Here is a 22,314-nt window from a genome sequence, read left to right on the forward strand (position 1 = left end):
GTGCACAGTAGTCGTGCGGTGTGCGTTGAGCGATGTGACGGTGTATGGTTTGGTCGTGCGGTGTGAATACACACAGTAAGCACAGTGTATACGGGTGGGTTTACAGCGGTGTCTTTTCGGTGTGAATAATGCGACTGCCTCAACACGTCAACGTTTGTGCAGCTCTGTCAAACTTCTCGACTACCTGGTGACGAGCGCCCTCTCTTGGTGATTGGCAAAAAGTCTCCCAGAAAAAGCGCCCTCTTGTGGGCGTTTTTCATGGCTGATGCGGAGAAATACCGCGATCTCAGAGCTTGCTCTAGGATATAGCTCAGATGACAAAAAGTCTACAAAGTGAGGTGCAAAAACTTTGGCATCCGGTGGCCGGCGGTCAAAGTTTTTGTTGGAAGCATTCATCATAAATGTTCATGGAGGAAGGAAACAAAGTAACCATGCCCCGACAGCAAAATTCCGTAACGAAGTTGTTAATTCTCACGATATTGCTCGTTCTTCGTATCCAACATATTTTGGGGAAGGGAACAGCGCAGGGATCCTCAGTTTCAGATGACTCGACGTCGAACCGTTCTTGGAACATCGAAGAACATGACGAAGTATCTAAACCAGCAGAACCAGGATCGAGAGAAATGATGACGTTACATCCAACAGTTCTTATTCCAATTCTAGCAAGAAACAAGGAGCATACATTGGCAACCTTTTTTGGTTGTTTGGAGCGCCTGCAATATCCAAAGGATAGAATTTCATTATGGTAGGCAAATCATTGCATGTTTCCTAATTGTTTTAAAAAGTGACACGTTGCATTGAATTTGTTTTGGATCGGGAAGTTGGTCTAGATGATCATCTCGTATCCCCAATATTCTTTGAACATTTAAGAAGTGTATCAAACATTGTCTGTATTCTATCTAAAACGCTGCGTTCTTGACGTAGTGGCGCTATACAATGGCCTTTTTGTATGTATTTATTTGTATGTATGTAATGTTCTGTCTAACTAAAGGAATTGCCTTAGATTTCAACGGTGCATGTATGCAAGTTCGGTCCTACTACTTGCCGTCAACTCGCCGTCAACTCATTTTCGTGCCGTCAACTCATTAAGATTACATGAAAAATCTATAAAAGGGACACGGAAGTGTTAAGTCTGGGCTAAACTACATATTTCTCATGGTTTTTGGTAAAAATTCATTCACAAAAACGACTTTGTGTTAATAAAAAAAAGTACCAATCATTGACATCTTGGGCCAAGACTAATCAATGTGAAAAAAGCAAGATGGCGGCCGACGGTTTTGCTGCTTAGAGATAATTTTTTCACGAGAAAAAAACTCAAATTTTATTCCGAAATATGACCTAAAACTAACGCGAATTCTCTTTGAGCTGATACTTTACAGTTCTATGCTTCTTTTTTGGATTTTAAATGTATATTAGAGGAGTTGACGGCGAGTTGACGGCGCAAGTGAGTTGACGGCGAGTTGACGGCAAGTAGTAGGACCCTGCAAGTTTGCACAAGCCGTAGTATTGTATAAACTGGCTTGATGGGATGCGTCATATTCAGTGATTATTGTGGAGAGGGGGGTGCAAATTTCCTCCGAAAATAATTCAAGATTGATATCGCGCAGTTTCCTGTAATGCACCTTCTTGACCGGCACTGAAGGTTTATCGAGGCGACAAGTGAATAAAACAGCAGCAAGGTCTGACTAGAATGGACCTATGTAAATATGCTCTATTATTAAGAGGTCTGAGCCTGCTCTGGTGATGACAGGATCGAGTGTATGTCCTGACCATACACATGCTGTACCAAATCGGCAGACTCTAGAATTTTTGCAAAATTAATGCTCTCAGTGTCGTGTTGATTGTCAACGTGAATGTTAAAGTCATTGACAAGTATAAAACTGTCATTTGAACGGGCAAGTGTATAGACCGGCAGCCCAGAGCACTTTGGTTAAAGGAACGAGGTACCAATATTTGAGTACAGGAACATTTAGTGGATAACCTGACATAGTCAGATGCATGTCTGCCGGGGACCCCCCGCTGCGTTTGGCGCATGGACCCCCAACAAAGAGGCAAAATAATGGGCTGAATCAAACATTGTAGGTACCACATGAAACCAAGTGGAAATGGTCATTAACATGATACTAAGTAAAAAATACTCAACCGCAAGACAAATTGTCAGCTGCATTAGACACTCCCTCCCCCAAATATTTACTGTACAAACCTATGGGTTGAAATTAACCAGTAGTCAAATCAGCTCAGATTTACATGAAACTTTGTCTAACTGTTCCACTATATGGCTAAAATGAACACACACCAAAAATTAAATCCATACTCCATATCGTTTCCGAGATACAGCCTCTTAAAATATGCTTAAACCTCCCCTTTTTGGAGCTCCGCCTCCACGACCGACCCCGCGCGTTGTCGTGGTATTTTTTCAAACTTTAAAAGCCCATTAATGTAAAAACAACACCAGCTGTAGGGCTGAAAAGGTGTATGCTGTTTAGGCTGTGGCCCTGGATTCATAATTTGGTTGCATTAGGCCTGCCAGACAACCGCCCCCCCCCCCCACCCCCGGGGTCAAACATCAGAGGAACGACCCAAGTAGAAATGACCAATAGGCCTATGCACTACTCTTTATAAATACAAGTATCAGCCGCCAGACAAAAGTTTTGCTGCATTGGGCCCGGCAGACACCTCCCCTCCCCCGGGGTTAAACATCAGAGGAACTATCTGAAACCAAGTTGAAAATTACCAATAACAATATTCATTACCAGTATAAACCGCCAGACAAAAGTTTTGCTGCATTGTGCCTGGCAAACACCCCCACCCCCGGGGTAAAACATCAGAGGAACCACCTGAAACCAAGTTGAAATGACCAATAACAAGTTTCAACTGCCAGACAATTATTATTTGCTGCACTTGGCCCGGACGACACCTCCACCCCCTGGGTTAAACATCGGTGGAACCACCTGAATTAAATTAATAAACGACCAATAAAACTTGTTACTATACAAAATGGGGTGGGGGTGGGGGAGGGGAGGTGTCTGCCGGGCCCATTGCAGCAAAACTTTTGTCTGGCGGTTGATACTGGTATTAAGAAAATAAGTGTTAGGTCATTTCAACTTGGTTTTAGGTGGTTCCTCCGATGTTTAACCTGGGGGAGGGGGTGTCTGCCAGACCCAATGCAGCAAAAAAAAAAATTCCGGCGGGTGATACTACTTGTATAAAGAATAGTGCATCAACATCTCAACTTGGTTTTAGGTGGTTCCTCCGATGTTTAACCCCGAGGTAGGGGGTGTCTGGCAGGCCGAATGCAGCCAAATTATGAATCAAGGGCCACAACTTAAATAGCATACGCCTTTTCAGCCTCTACAGCTGGTGTCGTTAATAAATTACGGGCTAAAGTTTGAAAAAAATACCACGATGACGCGCGGGGTCGGTCGCGGGGGTGGAGCTCCAAAAAGGGGAGGTTTTAGCATATTTTAAGAGGCTTTATCTTGGAAACGATATATGGAGTATGGATTTAATTTTTGGTGTGTGTTCATTTTAGCCATAGTGGAACAGTTAGACAAAGTTTCATGTAAATCTGAGCTGATTTGACTACTCCTGGTTAATTTCAACCCATAGGTTTGTACAGTAAATATTTTTGGGAGGGAGTGTCTGGCAGGCCTAATACAGCAGAAACTTTGTCTGACGGTTGATATTTTTTACTACGTAAGCATCATGTTAATGACCATTTCCACTTGGTTTCATGTGGTACCTACAATGTTTGATTCAGCCCATTATTTTGCCTCTTTGTTGGGGGTCCATGCGCCAAACGCAGCGGGGGTGTCCCCGGCAGACGTCCATATCTGACTATGTCAGGTTATCCACTAAATGTTCCTGTACTCAAATATTGGTACCTCGTTCCTTTAACCAAAGTGCTCTGGGCTGCCGGTCTAGTATCCGTGATTGATAAGAATTCATCTAAACAATGCGACAACAAAAAGGGCGACGGAGTTGCATGATTTGTGTGCAAAACAAGCTCACAGGTCCTGGACCACCACAGCTGCGCACAGCGTATCACTTACATGTAGCTTGATAGACTATCATGGCTTGATAGTAAATAGTAAAAAGTAAAATAATTTGTCCAGCCATGTGCGTGCGTTGGAAAATATTTTCCTACGGCTGTTTATTGCACTTGCAAGTTAAAGATGTACTACGGATTATTGATATAGCCTAGGCCTATATTACTATTTTTGTTCAAGAAATGTAAAATAAGGACTGATATTTTAGTAGTATTCAATAAAACCTTTTCCTTCATGAAAAAAACCCCACAAATTCGTGCGGCGTATTCCGACCCAGAAAACTCAGTTTCGGCAAAAGCCGGTGACCCACGAACCATTCATACACAGTGTGTGACGTCACACCACGTACCGAAGCTCTGTACACAGTGTGTCAAGTCGATCGTGTGCGTGCATTTTAATATATAATGTACATGTACATTGAATGTGGAATAACATCGGACACTAAGGCTGTATTTTTTCGACACAAAAAACAGCGAAAATGTCCGATGGCAGCGAGTATTGGGAAAACCACAGTATAGATGAGGAAAAGGCATCTCAGGGAGGCACTTCAGAGGAAAGTGAGGGCTCTAGCGATGAGGGGAGCTCACCGGACGAGAGAGAAGCCGAAGACGTGTTATGAGTACATGTAGTTAACCAGCCTGGGGATGATGATCGTCAGGCCGAAGACGATGAGCCAAACCCTGATGATCGACGGCTATAAAGACAGACTGGTAAGGCCACAAAACGTTTCATGAATTATACTGAATGATGCTTCGTTTGATCAGTTTATTTCTGCTGCCAAAAATAGTTGAAGGCTATCCTTGACTAAATAAAAACATGAACGAACATGATGGACAAGGTTTTTTGTTTACCTCCATTCACGTTATAATACGTGTGTGTGAACAACACATGCACTTAGTCAGTAGAAATGTGAGGGGAGGGGTAATTTTGTCTTGCGTTTTATAACTTATTGTCAAAATTCATACATTATCAATTTAAACTGATATTGTACATTAGATAAGCTATGTTGTTGTTTTTCTCCACCAAGTTACTGCGTGGTGGTTGACACATGTGCATCTACACAAATATCTCACAGCATTCTTTACATAGTACATGTATGTATGTAATTGTTACTTTGGATTGGCATGGGTATAGTTTTAAAGCAATTCAGGTACACACATACAATATCGACACTTCACCATGCAAACCACAAATCTGTTGTTAATAATTTTGTATGAATTCTTTTGTTAATACTTTTGTATGAATTCTTTTGTTTTGTTTTACAGAAAATATTGCAATGTTGAATATCAGCAAGTGGTGAGCATAGGACTATCTTGGCCGTTCAACCGCTGCCACTGACATCATGTTTGAGGGCAGCAACACGAAGGGCGTTTCCAAACCCTCATGTACAGAACAGTGGAAGGATTTTCGTATCCACCAACGGATTAGGCAGCTTTGCTTTGGTTTATTTGTCTTCAGTCGTAACAATTTTCCTAGTTATAATGATCCGGAGAGAGTGACAAATAATTTTATAAGCCATAATAATTTAGGCATACATGTACATGTATATTTATCATTTTGTGTCTTTCAGAGGGGGGGGGGGGTGGTTCAAATTGATTAATTTTATTTGAACCACCCACCCCTCTGAAAGACACAAAGTGTAAATTACTATGGCTTATAAAATTAGGTGTGTGGTTCAAATTGATGAATTTAGCACTTATGTGCAATAAACTTGTCCCCTGTTGTCAACAATACACTATGATTAACATGGTAACAACATTCAACTTGGTTAGCAGAAATATAAAAAAAAAAAAACAAACCCAGAAGCCTACATGTACATTCCATAATAACGACAACACACAAAATGTATGTATTTGCAAACAACAATAGTTTATTTTTGAGTTTAAAATATCAAAATTGAAAAAAGGTTGCCTAGTGATAGCAAAATCATCTGAACATTCCGTCTTCAAAAACAGTTAACTATACAACCCTGTCAACGCCCCCCCCCCCCTAAAAAAACAACCTTAGCCATGTTACGTACCAAGTTAGCTGTGGTTCTCTTTGTAAATTTTAAATTAAGTTGTACATTAAAAGAATATAATAAAATCATTGTGTACAGACCATGTCATTCTGTTCTTAAACAAAGTTGGTTGTACTACATGTACCCTGGTTACCCCCCCCCCCCAAAAAAAATACAAAAATAAAATAAAAACCCACATCAATGTGTACAAGCGAGGGCCCAGTTTCATGGATCTGCTTACTGTAAACAAAGAATCGACACTTGCTGAAGCAGGAAATTCTGTGCTTACATGTACGTCAAGCATGTTTCACAGGTTACCAGCGAATTTTGGCTTTTGCGGGTCATGGGTGCATACTTGGTTTATACCAGGCATTCTACGCTTACAAAGTAAGCGCAGAAATTTAGCCTTTGGACGTAAGCGCAGAACGGTGATCATAGCGCATAATTTGGTGGTGAACCGATCCATGAAACTGGGCACAGGTCAATTTTTCTTCAAACAAAGTTGATTCTACTACCTTGGAACCCCCCCCTCCCTCCGCCCCTACCAAAAAACCCCACCAAAAATCAATGTGTACAGGCTAGGGCCCAATTTCATGGATCTGCTTACTGTAAACAAAGAATCAACACTTGCGGAAGCAGGGAAATCTGTGCTTACATCAAGCGTGTTTCACAGGTTACCAGCGAATTTTGGCTTTTGCGGGTCATGGGTGCATACTTGGTTTATACCCGGCATTCTACGCTTACAAAGTAAGCGCAGAAATTTAGCCTTTGGACGTTAGCGCCGAATGGTGATCATAGCGCAGAATTTGGTGGTGAACCGATCCATGAAACTGGGCACAGGTCAATTTTTCTTCAAACAAAGTTGATTCTACTACCTTGGAACCCCCCCCCCCCCCCCGCCCCTACCAAAAAAAACCACCAAAAATCAATGTGTACAGGCTAGGGCCCAATTTCATGGATCTGCTTACTGTAAACAAAGAATCAACACTTGCGGAAGCAGGGAAATCTGTGCTTACATCAAGCGTGTTTCACAGGTTACCAGCGAATTTTGGCTTTTGCGGGTCATGGGTGCATACTCGGTTTATACATGTACCAGGCATTCTACACTTACACAGCTAGCACAGAAATTTAGCCTTTGGACGTAAGCAGAGAACGGTGATCATAAGCGCAGAATTTGGTGGTGAACAGATCCATGAAACTGGTCACAGGTCATTCTTTCGTCAAACAAAGTTGATCTACTACCTTGGAACCCCCCCCCCCAAAAAAAAAACTGCTGCATCCTTTTCCGGCTGGTGGAGGTTGATGTCAATGACACGGGGTTACACATCAGCTGCGGATGGAGTTGTTTTCATGTCTTGTCACCCTGCTGACAATGAACCAGTGCATTGTGCATGCATTCTTTGCGTAGCATGCACAAGCAGCACTGGCTGGGGCCTGGTGGTAGAAGACCCCCCTGAATTATCTCGATGCTGAGCTTTAAATTTCGGAATCGATCCAGGCTTCTTACACAAACTTTGAAACTTCTAGTGCATCCACAAACAACCAAATAGTCGGCAGTATTTATATCTGATACACTAGAAACAAAAAGCTTCGTAGCACACACGCACGCCTATAGTGTGGATGAAAACGCATACACAACACACGGAGTAACATGGCGTAATCTTTGTTTACTCTCGTTGCTTCATGGGTAATACGTCACAATTTTTTTACCACGTTCAATCGTTCATGATGTTCGCTGGTTTACAAATCCGCTTGGATTTTAGTGTTGGTTTAATAGCCGGGAACCAGTACAGAGGGGGAAATTTCAAAATCAAAGAATCAAGGTCAAATTTTTTCGGTCATATTGTAGCAAAATTATTTGGAGAAAAACATGACCACAACAATGAATTGATAGCTGAACACAACATAAACAAGTTCTGATAGTGATTTTAATGTAGGAGTACTGTTTTTTTTTCCGCCGTTTGCCAGATACGTCCATTTGGCGTGTCGTAGACAGCCTTCTATATTTTGTGTTTATAATGAACCATTCCCTCTATTTCTTTCTGCACGTCTTCAGTTCCCAACAGGGATTGAACGGTCAGTGTGTTTGTCAAAAAAACTGCCAGAAAGATCCAAATCCATGATAAGTCAAACTAATTTCAATTATGTTTTTGTCTCCCAAAATTCAAAACTACAGTTCCTAATAAAGAGTGGCATGAAGCTGCCGCCGAGGTCTGTCGATTCTGTTTTCGTGTGAAACGCTGTTGTGAAATAATGTAGCAAATGATCCTGGTGCCAGACAGTTGGCGCCCGTAACCAAGGACGTTGGTGATCAGCACTCTTGTGAAAAGGGCTTTTTTTAATAGCTACATTTATAAGTTCTTATCGAGGGGTTGGTTTTTAAGTATGTGCCAAGTAAACTTTAAAAAATGTTCAGCTGAAGAGAGCATTACTTATTTGTTCACAGGAGGGCTGTTGACACCATTATCTTTAAATTTGAAAGCTTTGGGTCAAACTTAATTTCATACAGTGAGCTAGAACATGTTGGAAATCCAGATAATATGCAGACCTTTAAAACAATGCCCTGGAATATTTGTTTCAATTCATCTTATTATAGGTTTGAAAGGTTCAGTTGTCATTTCATACGAGAGGAATATTGTTTTACTTTATTTTTATCATCTTTGCTGCAGATCTCAAAACTACCCTTTGAATTACTCATAAGTACAATGTTGTACATTGTATCATAGAGTAAGGACATAGAGTAGTCCTTACTCTATGATTGTATCATGTTCAATGAAGCCATAATTTGATATATTTTTTAATGTGGTTTGATTTTGGTAGCCTAAATCACAATTTAACACAAACTATGCTACATGTGTATGTAGACTATTTGTAGACTATTGGAAAGGGCACTTATTTTAAACCATGTGCACAATGAAGACAAATCATGAGGACTGCAAATCTAAGTCCTTGTTAATTATGACTAAAAACATAATAAGTTAAGTACCTTTTCAACAACTATTGTTATTGTTCTGTTTTTTTTTTTTTTTTAGGTGTTCGGCCAACAGCCGAACAACTATTGTTCTTGTTATGTTTTTTTTTAGGTGTTCGACCAACAGCCGAACAACTATTGTTATTGTTCTTTTTTTTTTTTTTTTAGGGGAATATCCAACGGCGCTCTCTTTGGTCCAACGAAAGAGGGCGCTGTTGGGTATAAAGATTTTATAAAGATTGAGCGCTATGTGCAGAGCGGAAAACCACAATAGTTGAGTGATAACGTCTCGCACCAAAACCACAACCTTTTTTGAATTGATGACGTCATTGATGAAGTCATTACATTAAATAGCTAGAAAATTTATATCTTGAGAATCACAAATGCTACCAATAAGCTATTTTTATGGTCTTTTCCACGACAAAATTTGTTTGTTAGTGTTTGACCTTGCTTTCGTTTAGAACCGGCTTTTTATCGTGACATAAGATTTTCAGTTGAAAAACTAAACCTAAAAATCCGGAGTGGCTTTGCATTAACGATCGCATTATGGCACACTTTTCTAAAACATTTTAAAGGGATTCTCAAATCTGTAATGCACATTTAACTATAAAATAACGACACATTGTATAAAAAACATCTTTATGGTTCAATGTTTTTGAACCACGTCATCACGTAACGTCCAACCGAACACCGTGTTTTTGTAATTAACAAAAAGCACTATGTCTAGTTTCCTTTTTTTTTTTCCCTCGTCTTCTTTCCCTGCGAACCTTCTCCAGCAATTTTAAACAAAAGTAAAGCTTGTACAAACTTAAAACTTACTATGTACATAGGCAATAGTAGGTAGATGAAACCGCCACTTTTTGGGAATGATGACATCATTGATGATGTCATGGCAAGGTTTTTAAAGTTGAAAAACGACATTTGCTTTTCGCTGTGTCTCAACGAATATGAATGCTATGATGTTCATACTTGGGCATCGGATAGATAAAGACTTGGACAACATTTGAAAAGTTAACGCCAAAATCGTATGACCTTAACTTCCGGTCGTTACCCTGGGTCAAAGTTCATCTTCATATTTTGTTTCATCAAAAAAACAACTTTTGAGCTTATCTACGGCATAACTCAAGATTGAGATCGGGTTGAACCTTGAAACTCAACAGATAGTTGAACCTTAGTATCAAGACACCACAGCCCTAATTACGTCATAATGACGTTATCGAATATTAAATAACAACTAGAGGTACATGTACAGTTTTTGTTTACTACAAAAACAAGGTGTTCGTGGTGAGTGAGTGAATGAATTGGTGACAACATTTTACCTCATCAATCCAATGACTGGTTAAGGAGTTATGATTTGTTTACAAATTAAACACCAACTTCCGGTTTGCATCGGATAAAAGGTCAAATAGGGGTTACTTTTTATGTAGCGCGTGATAAGTTTATTAAGACCTTTTAAATGATGGATGGGTTGTAAAAATCCAATATTTGGTCTAGAAGTTATGATTTTTTCAAATATAAAGTTTCAATTTCCGTTTTGAACCGGAAGGTACTGTCAAATGAGGTCACACTTGGTAGCGTTGGTGATGTCTTTTGAGTTCTTTCTTTTGACGTATAGATGATAAAAATCAAATCATGTGGTTTAGGATTTTTTTATTTTTCAAACATTATATATAAATTTCCAACTTTAACTGGAAGTCAAGGTCAAACAGGGTCGCGTATTGTATAGCACGTGATAAGTCTATTAAGACCTTTCAGATGATGCATAGATTGAAAAAATCCAATGTATGGTTTAGATGTTATGATGTTTTTCAAGTATAAAATTTAAACATCCGGTTTTAACCGGAAGACAATTTTTTCAGGTCACAAATTATAGCGTTAGTAATGTTTTTCAAAGCCTTATCTGACGACGTTCAGATAATAAACAACTAATTTCTGGTTCTGGAGTAATATTTTTTCAAATAATTAACTGCATCTTCCTGTTTAACTGGAGGTCAAGGTTTAATAGTCAATGTTGTGTATCGTTTCTTAAGTTGTTACATACCTACCCAATGACGTATAAATATATAAAAAATCAAATGTGTGGTTGTGAAATTATTTTTCTTTGACCAATTATTTTCAACCTCTGGTTTGAACAAGAAGCCAAGTTTAAACTGATTTCATTTGTGTAGATCCTGACTAGTTCATTAAAACCTTTCAGCTGATGTATGACTTGTAAACATTTTATAATTATGTGATGGACTATCTGAAGGTGTATAATGTATCTTATAACATCAATGCAAATGTATTCCTACTTGTAGTTTTGGTGTGAGACGTTGTTCATTATTACTCAACTATTGCGATTCACCGCGATTCACTCAGCGCTCGATGTTACTAAAAACGTTACAGCGCCCTCTTTCGCTGGACTAAAGAGAGCACTTTTGGGAATTCCCCCAAAAAACTCGGCGCTTGCACTGCATAGCGTACATAGCGTGCGTTGTTGATCAAAATGGGGTAAACGCGTGGGTCAACAGGTGCTTTGACGTCCCTTTTCGACTGATGTAAAGGTCCAAATTTTGTTATTTCTGTGCAAAAGATTGAGCGGGATTGCTGTTTTACAATCTGAAACAAAAATTACGTTGAAATGATCAGTAGTTTTAAAAACATGAATACGATAAGATTTTATGAAATTTTCATTTTCCGTTTTGTCAGAAGTATTAAAAATATTTTACGTGTTCTGTGAAGCATTTGTCCAACTTTTAATGATCTATACGATGATGTGTAGATTGTCAAAATCCGAATCATAGTTTTTGAGTTATGATTTTTACAAATATTAAACTTTGATCTAACGTAATTCAATTCCCGATGACGTCATAATGATGTAATTAAGTATGTGTTGTCTTGATACTGAGGTTCAACTATCTGTTGAGTTTCAACATTCCATTCAATCTCAATCTTGAGTTATTCCGTAGAAAAGCTCGAAAGTTATTTTTTGACGAAAAAAACCCGAAGGTGAACTTCGACCCAGGGTAACGACCCGGATGCTAAGGTCGTACGATTTTGGCGTTAACTTTTCAAATGTTGCCCTAGTCTTGGTCTATCAGATGCGAAAACTTTGAACATCATAGCTTTCATATTCGTTGAGATACAGCAAAACGAAAATGGTCCCTTTTCAACTTTAAAAACCTTGTAATTTGACACCTAATGACGTCATCATGACGTAATGAAAACTGTGCCGTCTTCGTATTGAGGTTCAATTGTCTGATGAGTTTCAAGGTTCAGTTTGGCTTGTATCTTGAGTTATGCTGTAGAGAAGAGTTGAATGTGAAGAAGAAGAAGAAGATGGAGAAGAAAAAAAAACGGAACAAAAACAATAGGTGTTCGTGCTGAAATGCACGAACACCTAATAAAACAACAGTTAAAATTTGTAAAAATCATATGGCGGGAATTTTTAGGGGAATCCAAACAGCGCTCTCTTTTGTGCTCTCTTTTGTGTAACAAAAGAGGGCGCTGTTAATTATCATATCTTTGTACAGCATCTCATGCAGGGTGAGCTAAATTTTTAAAGGGTTTCCATAAATTGCAAATGAAAACCTGATGCCAATCTCCACAAACATATATGTTGCATTTGTGAAGAAAGAAGAGTTATTAAAAATTGTGATACAAGTTTAGCTATAAAATAACGACACTTTGTGGAAAAAGTAATCTTTATGGTTCAATTCTTTTGAACTACGACATCACGTAACGTTCAACCGAACACTGTGTTTTTGTAATTAACCAAAATTCTATGTCTAGTTTAGTTTTTAATATTCTTCTCCGAGTGGATTGTCCGCAAGAAAAAGCATAGATGCGAAGCTTGCATTACGTTGACACTTTGCACACAGGTAGACAATAACCAGTAGATGATACAAAAGTTGTTACGTCACGATGACGTCATCAGTTGACGAGATACTCTAATTCAAAGTTTATTATTTCAAAAAATCTTAACTTTTGATCTTCATGAGGGATTTTTACAATCACTACATCATAGGAAAGGTCATTAAAAACTCAGTAAACGCCTCACAGACATGACCCCTTTTTGGCCTTGTCTTCTGGTTCAAATCAAATTTATTATATGTTTTCTTCAAACGTACGTTTTGTGGTTTTATCTACGACCATACTGCGTTGATAACACCGGTTACCGTCCGATCACTGAAGATAAGCAAAATCGGGCCCGGTCACTACTTGGATGGGAGACCACTTGACGACAAAACAAATAATTTTCAATTTTTGTATTAATTTTTTTTTCTTCTCCTATAAATAGCTCCGTTTTTAGTCTGTTTTCAAGGCGTTTTCAACAAACATTTACTTTCCGGTTAGTTAGTCTTTTCTTCAGTCGTCATTATGCATGTTCCTATGTCCTCAACCACAAAAGCTTTTTTGACAATCTATACATCATATGAAAGGGCTTTACGTACGTAGTCTGTTTTCAAGGCGTTTTCAACAAACATTTCCCTTCCGGTTAGTTAGTCTCTTCTCCACAAAAGCTATTTTGACAATCTACATCATATGAAAGGGCTTTACGTACGTATGTAGTGCCTTTAGAATGCTTTGAATGCTTTGAAAAAGGCGTTAACTAATGGCTTTTAGGCTGAAATGTACGCATTAATGCTTTTGTATAGTGGCGTTCAAGGCGTTTTCAAAAATACATTTCCCTCTTTCAGTAAGTTAGTCTCTTCTACAGTCGTCAGTATTTAATAAGTTCATATTTCCTCAATCACAAAAGCTATTTTGTCAATCTTTACATCATACGAAAGAGCTTTACGTACTTCATAAAAATGGAGATGTTGGTGACCTTCTCTTGACCTTTTGACTTGTCTTAAGCAAGGCTATGAAATGAAAAATTTGCTAAGTGCGCCCAGTAAGCACAAAATCGACCGTTAAGCAGCTCTATGAAATTGGGCCCTGCTCTAGCAGCAGTAAGAGATCTGCTCCAGCAGTGCAAACCTTGTAGGTTCAAATCCCACCAATTTTATAAAACACATTATGTTAGGATTAAAGGGGTTAAGTTTTGATTTAAAAAATTAGATGTGTACACCTAACAAGTGTTTGTAAATATACAACCACCACATGTAAACATTTTCTTTATAAATCTTTTTCGAAAGAGCCATATACCTGAAGGTACTCGTGTAGTGGTTAAGAAATGTCAGTTTTAGATGTGGTAGGCAACCATTATAGAGGGAAACCCCAAACAATCACGTATGGTCTGAACAATCAATCCACACGATTCAAGCCTTCGTCCCTAGATTTTAACTGGGGTGCACTAAAAGTTCACATGCTAAAATTGTCACCTTAGTTTGTATTTGTGAATTATTCATGTTTGGAACATTATCAAGGGTTCCAACAGCCGGTGTGGGCGTTTTTTATTGTCATTTATGAGCTAGCAACTATTAGTGCAACTTTTGACATTACAAATAATATTAGCTCCCCATTTAACTGTTTACATCTGTTTTCATAAATATAAAAGTCATCAATAAAAACTTAATAAGTTTTTTTTAATGACTTGTATATTTATGAAAACAGATGTAAACAGTTAAATGGGGAGCTAATAGTTGCTAGCTCATAAATGACAATACAAAAACATCCACACCGGCTGTTGGAACCTTAACAATGCTCCAAACATGAGTAATTCACAAATACAAACTAAGGTGAACATTTTAATAATCTTATCTTTGCAATCATATCAATCTGAAAAGTACAAATCAGTACTTGCAGTAAGTGGAATAATCATGTCAAACAGCAGTGCAAGATGAAATTCGAATTAACTCCAGTTTGTAGAACGGAGACCCTAATTATAATATCCGTCTACATTATTTACAAATAATGAAATTGTGTATATTAGGATTATTTATATAACTGAAAGATTTCATACGACTATATATATAAATAATTGTGTTGTGAAAAACTGATTATTTGTAAACAAAGATTAAATAATGGTTAAATAATGAATTATTTGTGAATAGTTGCGTTAAATAATAAGTTTACACTTGGCACCACATAAGGGAACGTGTTCCTTTAATTTTTAGTTGTTCGAGCAACAGCCTTTTTGATGCTAAATTACCATAATACACATCGAGAAAAAAAACCTTTGCATTTTGGCGAGCTATTTGACAAGCTTATTTAATTGACTCAAACACTGACCCTGACGATATCCGAACACCTTGTGTTTGTTTCTACAAACACTAAATTCTAGTTATACTGTTTTTTAAATTAACAACTTATGAAAAACGTCACTGCAGGTTTTTATAATAATCATAATAATTGTGGCTTCTTATATAGCGCACATGTTCGTCACACAGTGACGCTCCTGGCGCTGTAACATACAGTAATTCCTGCAAGAAAGATGTGGGAATACGTTTGAAATATGAGACCTAATTCTGATAGCACCATGTAATGCTTTACATGTACAAGGTGCTGTGGCGCAATTTGCTGCCGATCGGACCAGGAACACCGTGGCAAACCCATTCTCTTTACGATAAGTGTACTGGGTTCTTTTCAAGCGTTACATAACACATGGGACCAAAGGCTTAACGTCCCATCCGAAGGACGAAGCAATGGTTAAGTGTCTTGCTTAAGGACACAAGTGTCATGGCTGGGGATCCGAACCCACACTCTGCTGATCAAAAAAAAACCCAAGAGTTTGAAATCGGAGCTCTAAACCGCTCGGCCACGACACTTTATGCCCCGCCGACGAAGCCAGCCGAAGGGGCATATAGTGTTTGCCTTGTCCTTCCGGGCATGTCTACGCATTCAAACCGAGGACTTGGAGAAGGTTATAACAAAAGGATCCGGGAAAAAGTCACACCGAGGACGTCCTCGATTTCGTGTACAAAACCAATGGGGACGTCTGAAAAATAAACGTCCAAACAATTGGAGAACAAAGAGAAGTTATTGGTTGACACCATAAACACAGCTGCGTGTGGGCGTGTGTGTGTGCACATCATCCTTGTCCGAGGCGATATTTCAAGGACTTAGCGTATCAACTCCAGATAAATATTAAGCTCGTTATGGCTAAAACAAAAGAAATGTTGTCTGAGCGATATCTCAAGAAGGACTTGGCGTATAAACTCCAAACTTGGTTTGTGGATTGGTCATGGGATCCCCCAGAAGCCTGTTGTTTTTGGATCCTCTCAGATAAGTATTAAGCTCGTTATGGCTAAAACAAAAGAAATGTTGTCCGAGCGATATCTCAAGAAGGACTTGGCGTATAAACTCCAAACTTGGTTTGTGGATTGGTCATGGGATCCCCCAGACATGCCAGAAGCTTGTTGTTTTTGGATCCCCTCAGATAAATAAAGCTTGTTATGGCTAAAACAAAAGAAATGTTGTCCGAGCGATATCTCAAGAAGGACTTGTCGTATCAACTCCAAACTTGGTTTGTGGATTGGTCATGGGATCCCCTAGACGCCTATTGTTTTTGGATCCCCTCGGATAAATATTAAGCTTGTTATGGCTAAAACAAAAGAATTGTTGTCCGAGCGATATCTCAAGAAGGACTTGGCGTATCAACTCCGAACTTGGTTTGTGGATTGGTCATGGGATCCCCTAGACGCCTATTGTTTTTGGAGCCCCTCAGATAAATATTAAGCTCATTTTGGCTAAAACAATAACTCAAAAAAGGACTTGGTGTAGCAACTCCTATCTCAGCGGGCATTTGTGTTGTCAACACACCATTCTTGTTTAAATATGCATGTCACAAAACATAGTTGACGAAAAACATTCATCAGTCTGATCGTTTCTGACAAATGACACAACCAACGATCACACCATCCCCAATAAATTACCCAATTTTACCTCCTTGTTTGACATTCAATGGTCATACCAAACGCTCCTTAGTTCTAAAAAAATCACCACTTTCATCACAGTTTGATGATTTTGGATAGTATTTTTAAAGTATTCAATAACCTTTGTTTTTGAGGGAAAAAAAATAATTTGATGGTCGGCCATTTATGGGAGTGAAAAATTTGACTCCCATAAATGGCTGACTGTGGTAGTTGACGAGGTAAAAGGAAAACCACGCAATTCCGAGTGATACTTGTGTGGATCATTATATTCTACTTGTAAAATATCTTTCTAATCATATGTATTTTATAACAAACGGTTACAAATGCTTTTCAAAGACCAACTCGTCCGATCCAAGGCAACATGTTCCTTTAATTTCTCATTATACATTGTACATGTAGTTATTACGACTAGATGCAACTACTGCAGTGACGACATGATAACATAATCGGGTGTTAATGTACATTCATAAATACCTCGGACAGTTTCGCTATTCCTATTGGTGGAGAGCGCGTCACGTGGGGGTGTTTAAACGGTTGATAATGACCAGCTGGACTCTGTTTATAACCGGTTAATCTTAGTGCAAGACGTTTCTTGTTACAGGCGATGCGGCCGCTGTCGGTGAGTTGGTCACTCTGTGTGTGAAAGGAAAACGAGAACGTCTTGAACCAAGACTTTACGCGCACGAATGAATCCGGAAACTGTCGGAAATAAGCGTCTCAGTCATAACAGTGCAACACATGGACGTACAGAGCTCAAGCACGTCGGAAACGGATAAATTTTACACAGTTTCTTACTTGATCGCGCCTTTTAACCAAAAAGACATTTATGAATGGGAATAAAAGAGTAGTGACTCATTCTTAAACGGCCGTTTAAAACCTTGAAGGGTCATTGCCGGTAACGACCCTGCCTGTTTTAAACGGCCGTTAAATAACTTGTCGCTACCCTTTTATTCCCTTATTAGCCTGTATGTGTGAAGCGCTGGCACATATTTGTAATGTTTGGAATCATTCACCACTTGACTTCAATTTTATGGCTTTTGATTTCAGGATCTCTAGTGATCACAACATAGATAACACATCTAATGTGCTTTTGGATTGGGTGAACAAAACCAAATCCCTTTATCACAATGTTCATATTGAAGTAAATGAAGAGCCGCAAGCATATGACTGGGAAAGTGGCCCAATTGATTGGCCTGAGGAACGATTCCTTCATTTAATCCAGTTGAGACAAACAGCTTTACAAGAAGCCAGAAGACAGTGGGCGGATTACTTATTTGTAAGTATTTCATGTTTTGTTTTTTTACCATGTAGTTCAGTAGGTTTGTGTTCTCCATCTACTTCTTCCCTAGAACTCTTCACTACAGCATAACTCAAGATTGAAAACGAATTGAACCTTGAAACTCATCAGACAAATAAACCTCAATATGAAGAGGGATAGTTTTCATAACGTCATGCTGACGTTACCAGGTGTCGAATAACAAGGTTTTTAAAGTTGAAAAATTACCATTTGCTTTTTGCTGTAACTTATGGAATGTGAAAGCTAAGATGTTAAAAGTTGGATATCAGATAGATTAAGATTGGGACAATATTTTAAAAGTTTCCCAAAATCGTATGACCTTTACTTCCCGTCATACAAGGGCTGTCGATTTTTTGTAAAACAAATGTCTTTGTCTGCTCTGATATATTGTTGCATTTATAACAAAATTGCTTACATGTACTGCTGACTGCAATTAAAAATAAAATCCTCACGTTTTAATCTTTGGTGTACATACGTGCAGATGTCATACGTGAACATGAATATACATGTGTAAGCCCAAAGTGGTGACGTTGCTAGAAACGACACAGTTTTCTGACATTCACGTTCACGTTTTTTGCTCGCATAATGTGCAGATAAACCTCCCTAATATTCCTGCAAGATTGAATGATTCTGCAAACATTTTTGTGGAAATCATTTCAGCAAGAACAAAACCACTGATACATTTTTTTTGTGCAAGATCGCACGATAGATTCTACTTGGAATGCGAGTTTCAGATTTGCGTGCGGGTATTTTTCGATCTTTGAATCCACCCTGTTCGTTTCAGCATTCAAAGAATTGTCAAACTCGGGCCCCTGATGGACAATGTACAAATCCAATTAATATCTGTCATGATAGCATGGGGTCGACTCAATTATTGAGTCTCGGATGCAAGGTTCTGTTCATTGGCTAACAATGTAGTCAGGATGCCTTGCGACACAGAGAAAAATTAACGTAAAGGGCCATTAAGAAATAGCCAGGTTCTTTTGGGTACCATGCAGTCGCTCCACACTATACAAAAAGATCGATCTACTCCAGCGCATTGAAATGATGGTTTGAGTTGTTGCATTTTTTTTCCCCCAAAGTTTTTTGCCCGGGCGCTCGGCGATTTTGTCCAGGCGCTACATTTTTGAACAGGCAGCATTTGGTATTTTGAGAATTTTGAATGGGCGCGGAGCCCGGACAAAACCGCGTGTGGAGAACCCTGGGCAAAAGCTAATTGTGAGTCATACACAAAGGAATTATGCCAGTTCCTGGTATTTAAAAAACGCTTGGGGAAGGATATACACTGAAAGAAGGTCCAGGTGGAAACTTACCTTGAGAAAGGTTTGCTTCAAATGCTGTAAGATTTTGAGAAAACTACATGTACAATGTACTTAGTAAAACAATTAGTTGGCCAAAACACAATGTTGAGAAAGTACCATACATGTACATGCTTTACATCATCAAAATGATTACGGTTAAATCCAGTATCACATGGTTTCGTTTGGGATGTTTAAGATAATAATTTTTAATTATCTTTTTGCATTAAATACAGGCTGTTGATGTGGATAACTTTCTTGAAAACCCAGATGTTTTAATGCAATTAATGGCTCATCAGAAAACAGTAATAGCTCCAATGCTGGAATCAACAAAAATGTACTCCAACTTTTGGGGAGGCATGAATCAAAAGGTAATTATACTTTGAATGTAGATTTTACATTTGGACTAATACTGGGTCACAAAGTGCTTTCATCTAATGGCGTGTTAAATATTTCCTGATGGATGAGGAACGTAATCTAGCCCTTTTATGGAAATTATGTTTAACTTAATCTAGGTGGTCTTGTCAAGGAAGTTAATTTCAATCCTTCAAAAACTAATTTATGTTGTTAACCAGGTCATGTGGTGATCTTCCATTTTTGTTTGATTCCCCAGATATCAGGATATTATTGTTCCTCGAGTCTTTTTTATTCACTTATCCAAATAGCACTACTCTTGCATATTTTTTAGCCGAAAAGCAACTTCACTAAAAGTATGAAAACCATAGAGGGTGCCCTATTGGGCCCACCCATCATGCTATGCTGCAGCTTCACCATGCTGCTTCCTCTATTTCGGAGTGTTCTGAACACGCTCCCAACCTGAGTCTCCCTAGATTTGCTATATTTGCTACATTGCTACAAGCGATTATTATCTCCTTATTTTACAAATTTATTTTAAATTAGAGTTGTTTTGATTTAAAAGAATCTTGGACCCATCGGTACACCCTGGCTCAGATCTTTCTTGTCCGAACTGTCAACCATACCTATCTGTTGGAAGAACGCCAATGCGATAGCCATCTAAAAGCCTAAGAATTTTCTTCTATCCGATCCCAAAAGCGTGTGACATCCGTAACCATAGAGGAACATGGAACCGTCCGCGGTGCACATATCAGACATCTGCATGGTCTGGTTCTCTTCTCTACATAGCACATTCGTGCTGTGCAGTCAACTGGTTTGCAACCAGACTACATGTATGCTTGTTTTGACACATGTGAGGATTTGTTTATTCTGAACAGCGGTGAATTGGAATTTTATAGCTACACTGATGTTTTCTGCACAAAGTAAGAAGAAAAAACAGTTGTGTAATTATGTTAAAGGGACACACCGGCCGAATTGGGCTATTTGGGCTACAAAATAGACTAAGAAATGAATTCAACGGTCTTCCAGGAATGAAGAAGAACAGTCCCTAAAAAAAATCATCAAATTTGGCCGTTTTTGAGCATTTAAAAACAAAAACGAAGGTCGCGTGACTGTTCTAACCAAAAAGTGGTACAAACAATCACGTGACCTTCCGGGCTAGTTTTACTTCCAGCCGTCAAAAAGTAACTTACCGAACCAAACTTAAATCTTTTTTTTACAAAACTATTAGTGAGTAATTGACGAAAAAAGATCATGTATTCAAATTACCACTACAAAATGTAAATAATGGTGAAAAATCTAACGTAAGATTCGCATTCAAAGAGTCCGTGTAATGGAAGCTTGTTATATGGCCCACGGCGTGGAGCAATTGGAACGTAAGCCTCGGGGCATCTCACGTACCGCACATGCCGTGTCTCGTGGGGGGCTGGAGGTGTAATCCCGGGCGCTATGAACTCCCAGCTTGCGGGTCTCGCCATGAGCTTGGGAGGGGTTGGGAGTACATGTTGTCATCGTGGGTTTGTCAACCTTGTGTCGAATCCGCTATTTCTTATGATCGCAACATTCCAATATTATGCTCTGTTTTGTTTCGTGGCTCCTAATTTCTTTTTGCTAGGAGTTTTCAGATAACAATAAAAAAAGATTGATGATGTCAAAACGTAGAAATACCGCATTTTGTTATTGACAGTGTTATTGTGTGAGTAGTTTTTAAAATGTTTTATGAAGAAGAAATAAAGGATAACAAAAACGGAGCCCCCGATCGAAAAAAGAATAATAATTTTGTATAAAAGGTTGAAAAAAAATGATTAAAAAAAATTCTCTCAAAGCATAATTTTGTCAAAAAAATATTTTTTAATTCTGTGAATGAAGTGTTATTTTTGAGATTGTTGAGGTATGATTTGGTTGCGTTCCAAGCTATGCAGCTACTCAGCTACGCTTACGTTCCATCAAGTTACGCTATCATATCAAAAGGTACGTTTCAAGCCCGAGTCGAGCTACGCTTACGTTCCATATGCAGCTACGTTTACGTTCGAAGATACCCAGCTACGCTAACGTTCCAAGATGCTTATACGTTCCAAAAGATAAGGTTACGAAGCGACACAGCTTCTCAGCTATGCTTACATTACAAGATACTCTTATGTTTCTTCAAGTTACGCTATAACAACAAAAGGTACGCTTTCAATCCTGAGTTAAGTTACGCTTACGTTCCATACGCAGCTACGTTTATGATCCAAGATACCCAGCTACATGTACGCTTACGTTCCAAGATATGCTTACGTTCCAAAAGATATGGTTATGTACCAAGCTACACAGCTACTCAGCTACGCTGTATACAAATTGTATTACAATCCATATACATCGTTTAGGTTGTTACGCTATAATCAAAAATTACGCTTTCAATCCCGAGTCAAGCTAGGCTTACGTTTCAAGATTTGCAGCTACGCTTACGTTTAAAAATCCATTCTCACAAGGACGCTTTTGAATCCCTCACGATCCCTCCACTCCCCCGTGGAAAATGACTTTTTTCTAGAAAACTATGGCACTTCA

The 22,314-nt window shown here is 38.7% G+C and overlaps 1 protein-coding gene across 1 annotated transcript in view; it reads left to right on the top strand.

Annotated features, from left to right (window-relative positions):
• Window positions 1-284: 284 nt before the first annotated feature.
• LOC117303084 (procollagen galactosyltransferase 1-like) overlaps window positions 285-22,314 on the top strand; it is a 49,213-nt gene continuing 27,183 nt past the window's right edge. The window contains exons 1-3 of the mRNA XM_033787157.1: window positions 285-745; window positions 17,866-18,094; window positions 19,650-19,784. Coding sequence (XP_033643048.1) covers window positions 402-745; window positions 17,866-18,094; window positions 19,650-19,784 — 708 coding nt within the window. The 5' untranslated portion in view covers window positions 285-401. The remainder of the gene's footprint in view (window positions 746-17,865; window positions 18,095-19,649; window positions 19,785-22,314) is intronic.

Source organism: Asterias rubens, chromosome 19 (assembly GCF_902459465.1).
Source record: "Asterias rubens chromosome 19, eAstRub1.3, whole genome shotgun sequence".
NCBI classification, from domain to species: domain Eukaryota; kingdom Metazoa; phylum Echinodermata; class Asteroidea; order Forcipulatida; family Asteriidae; genus Asterias; species Asterias rubens.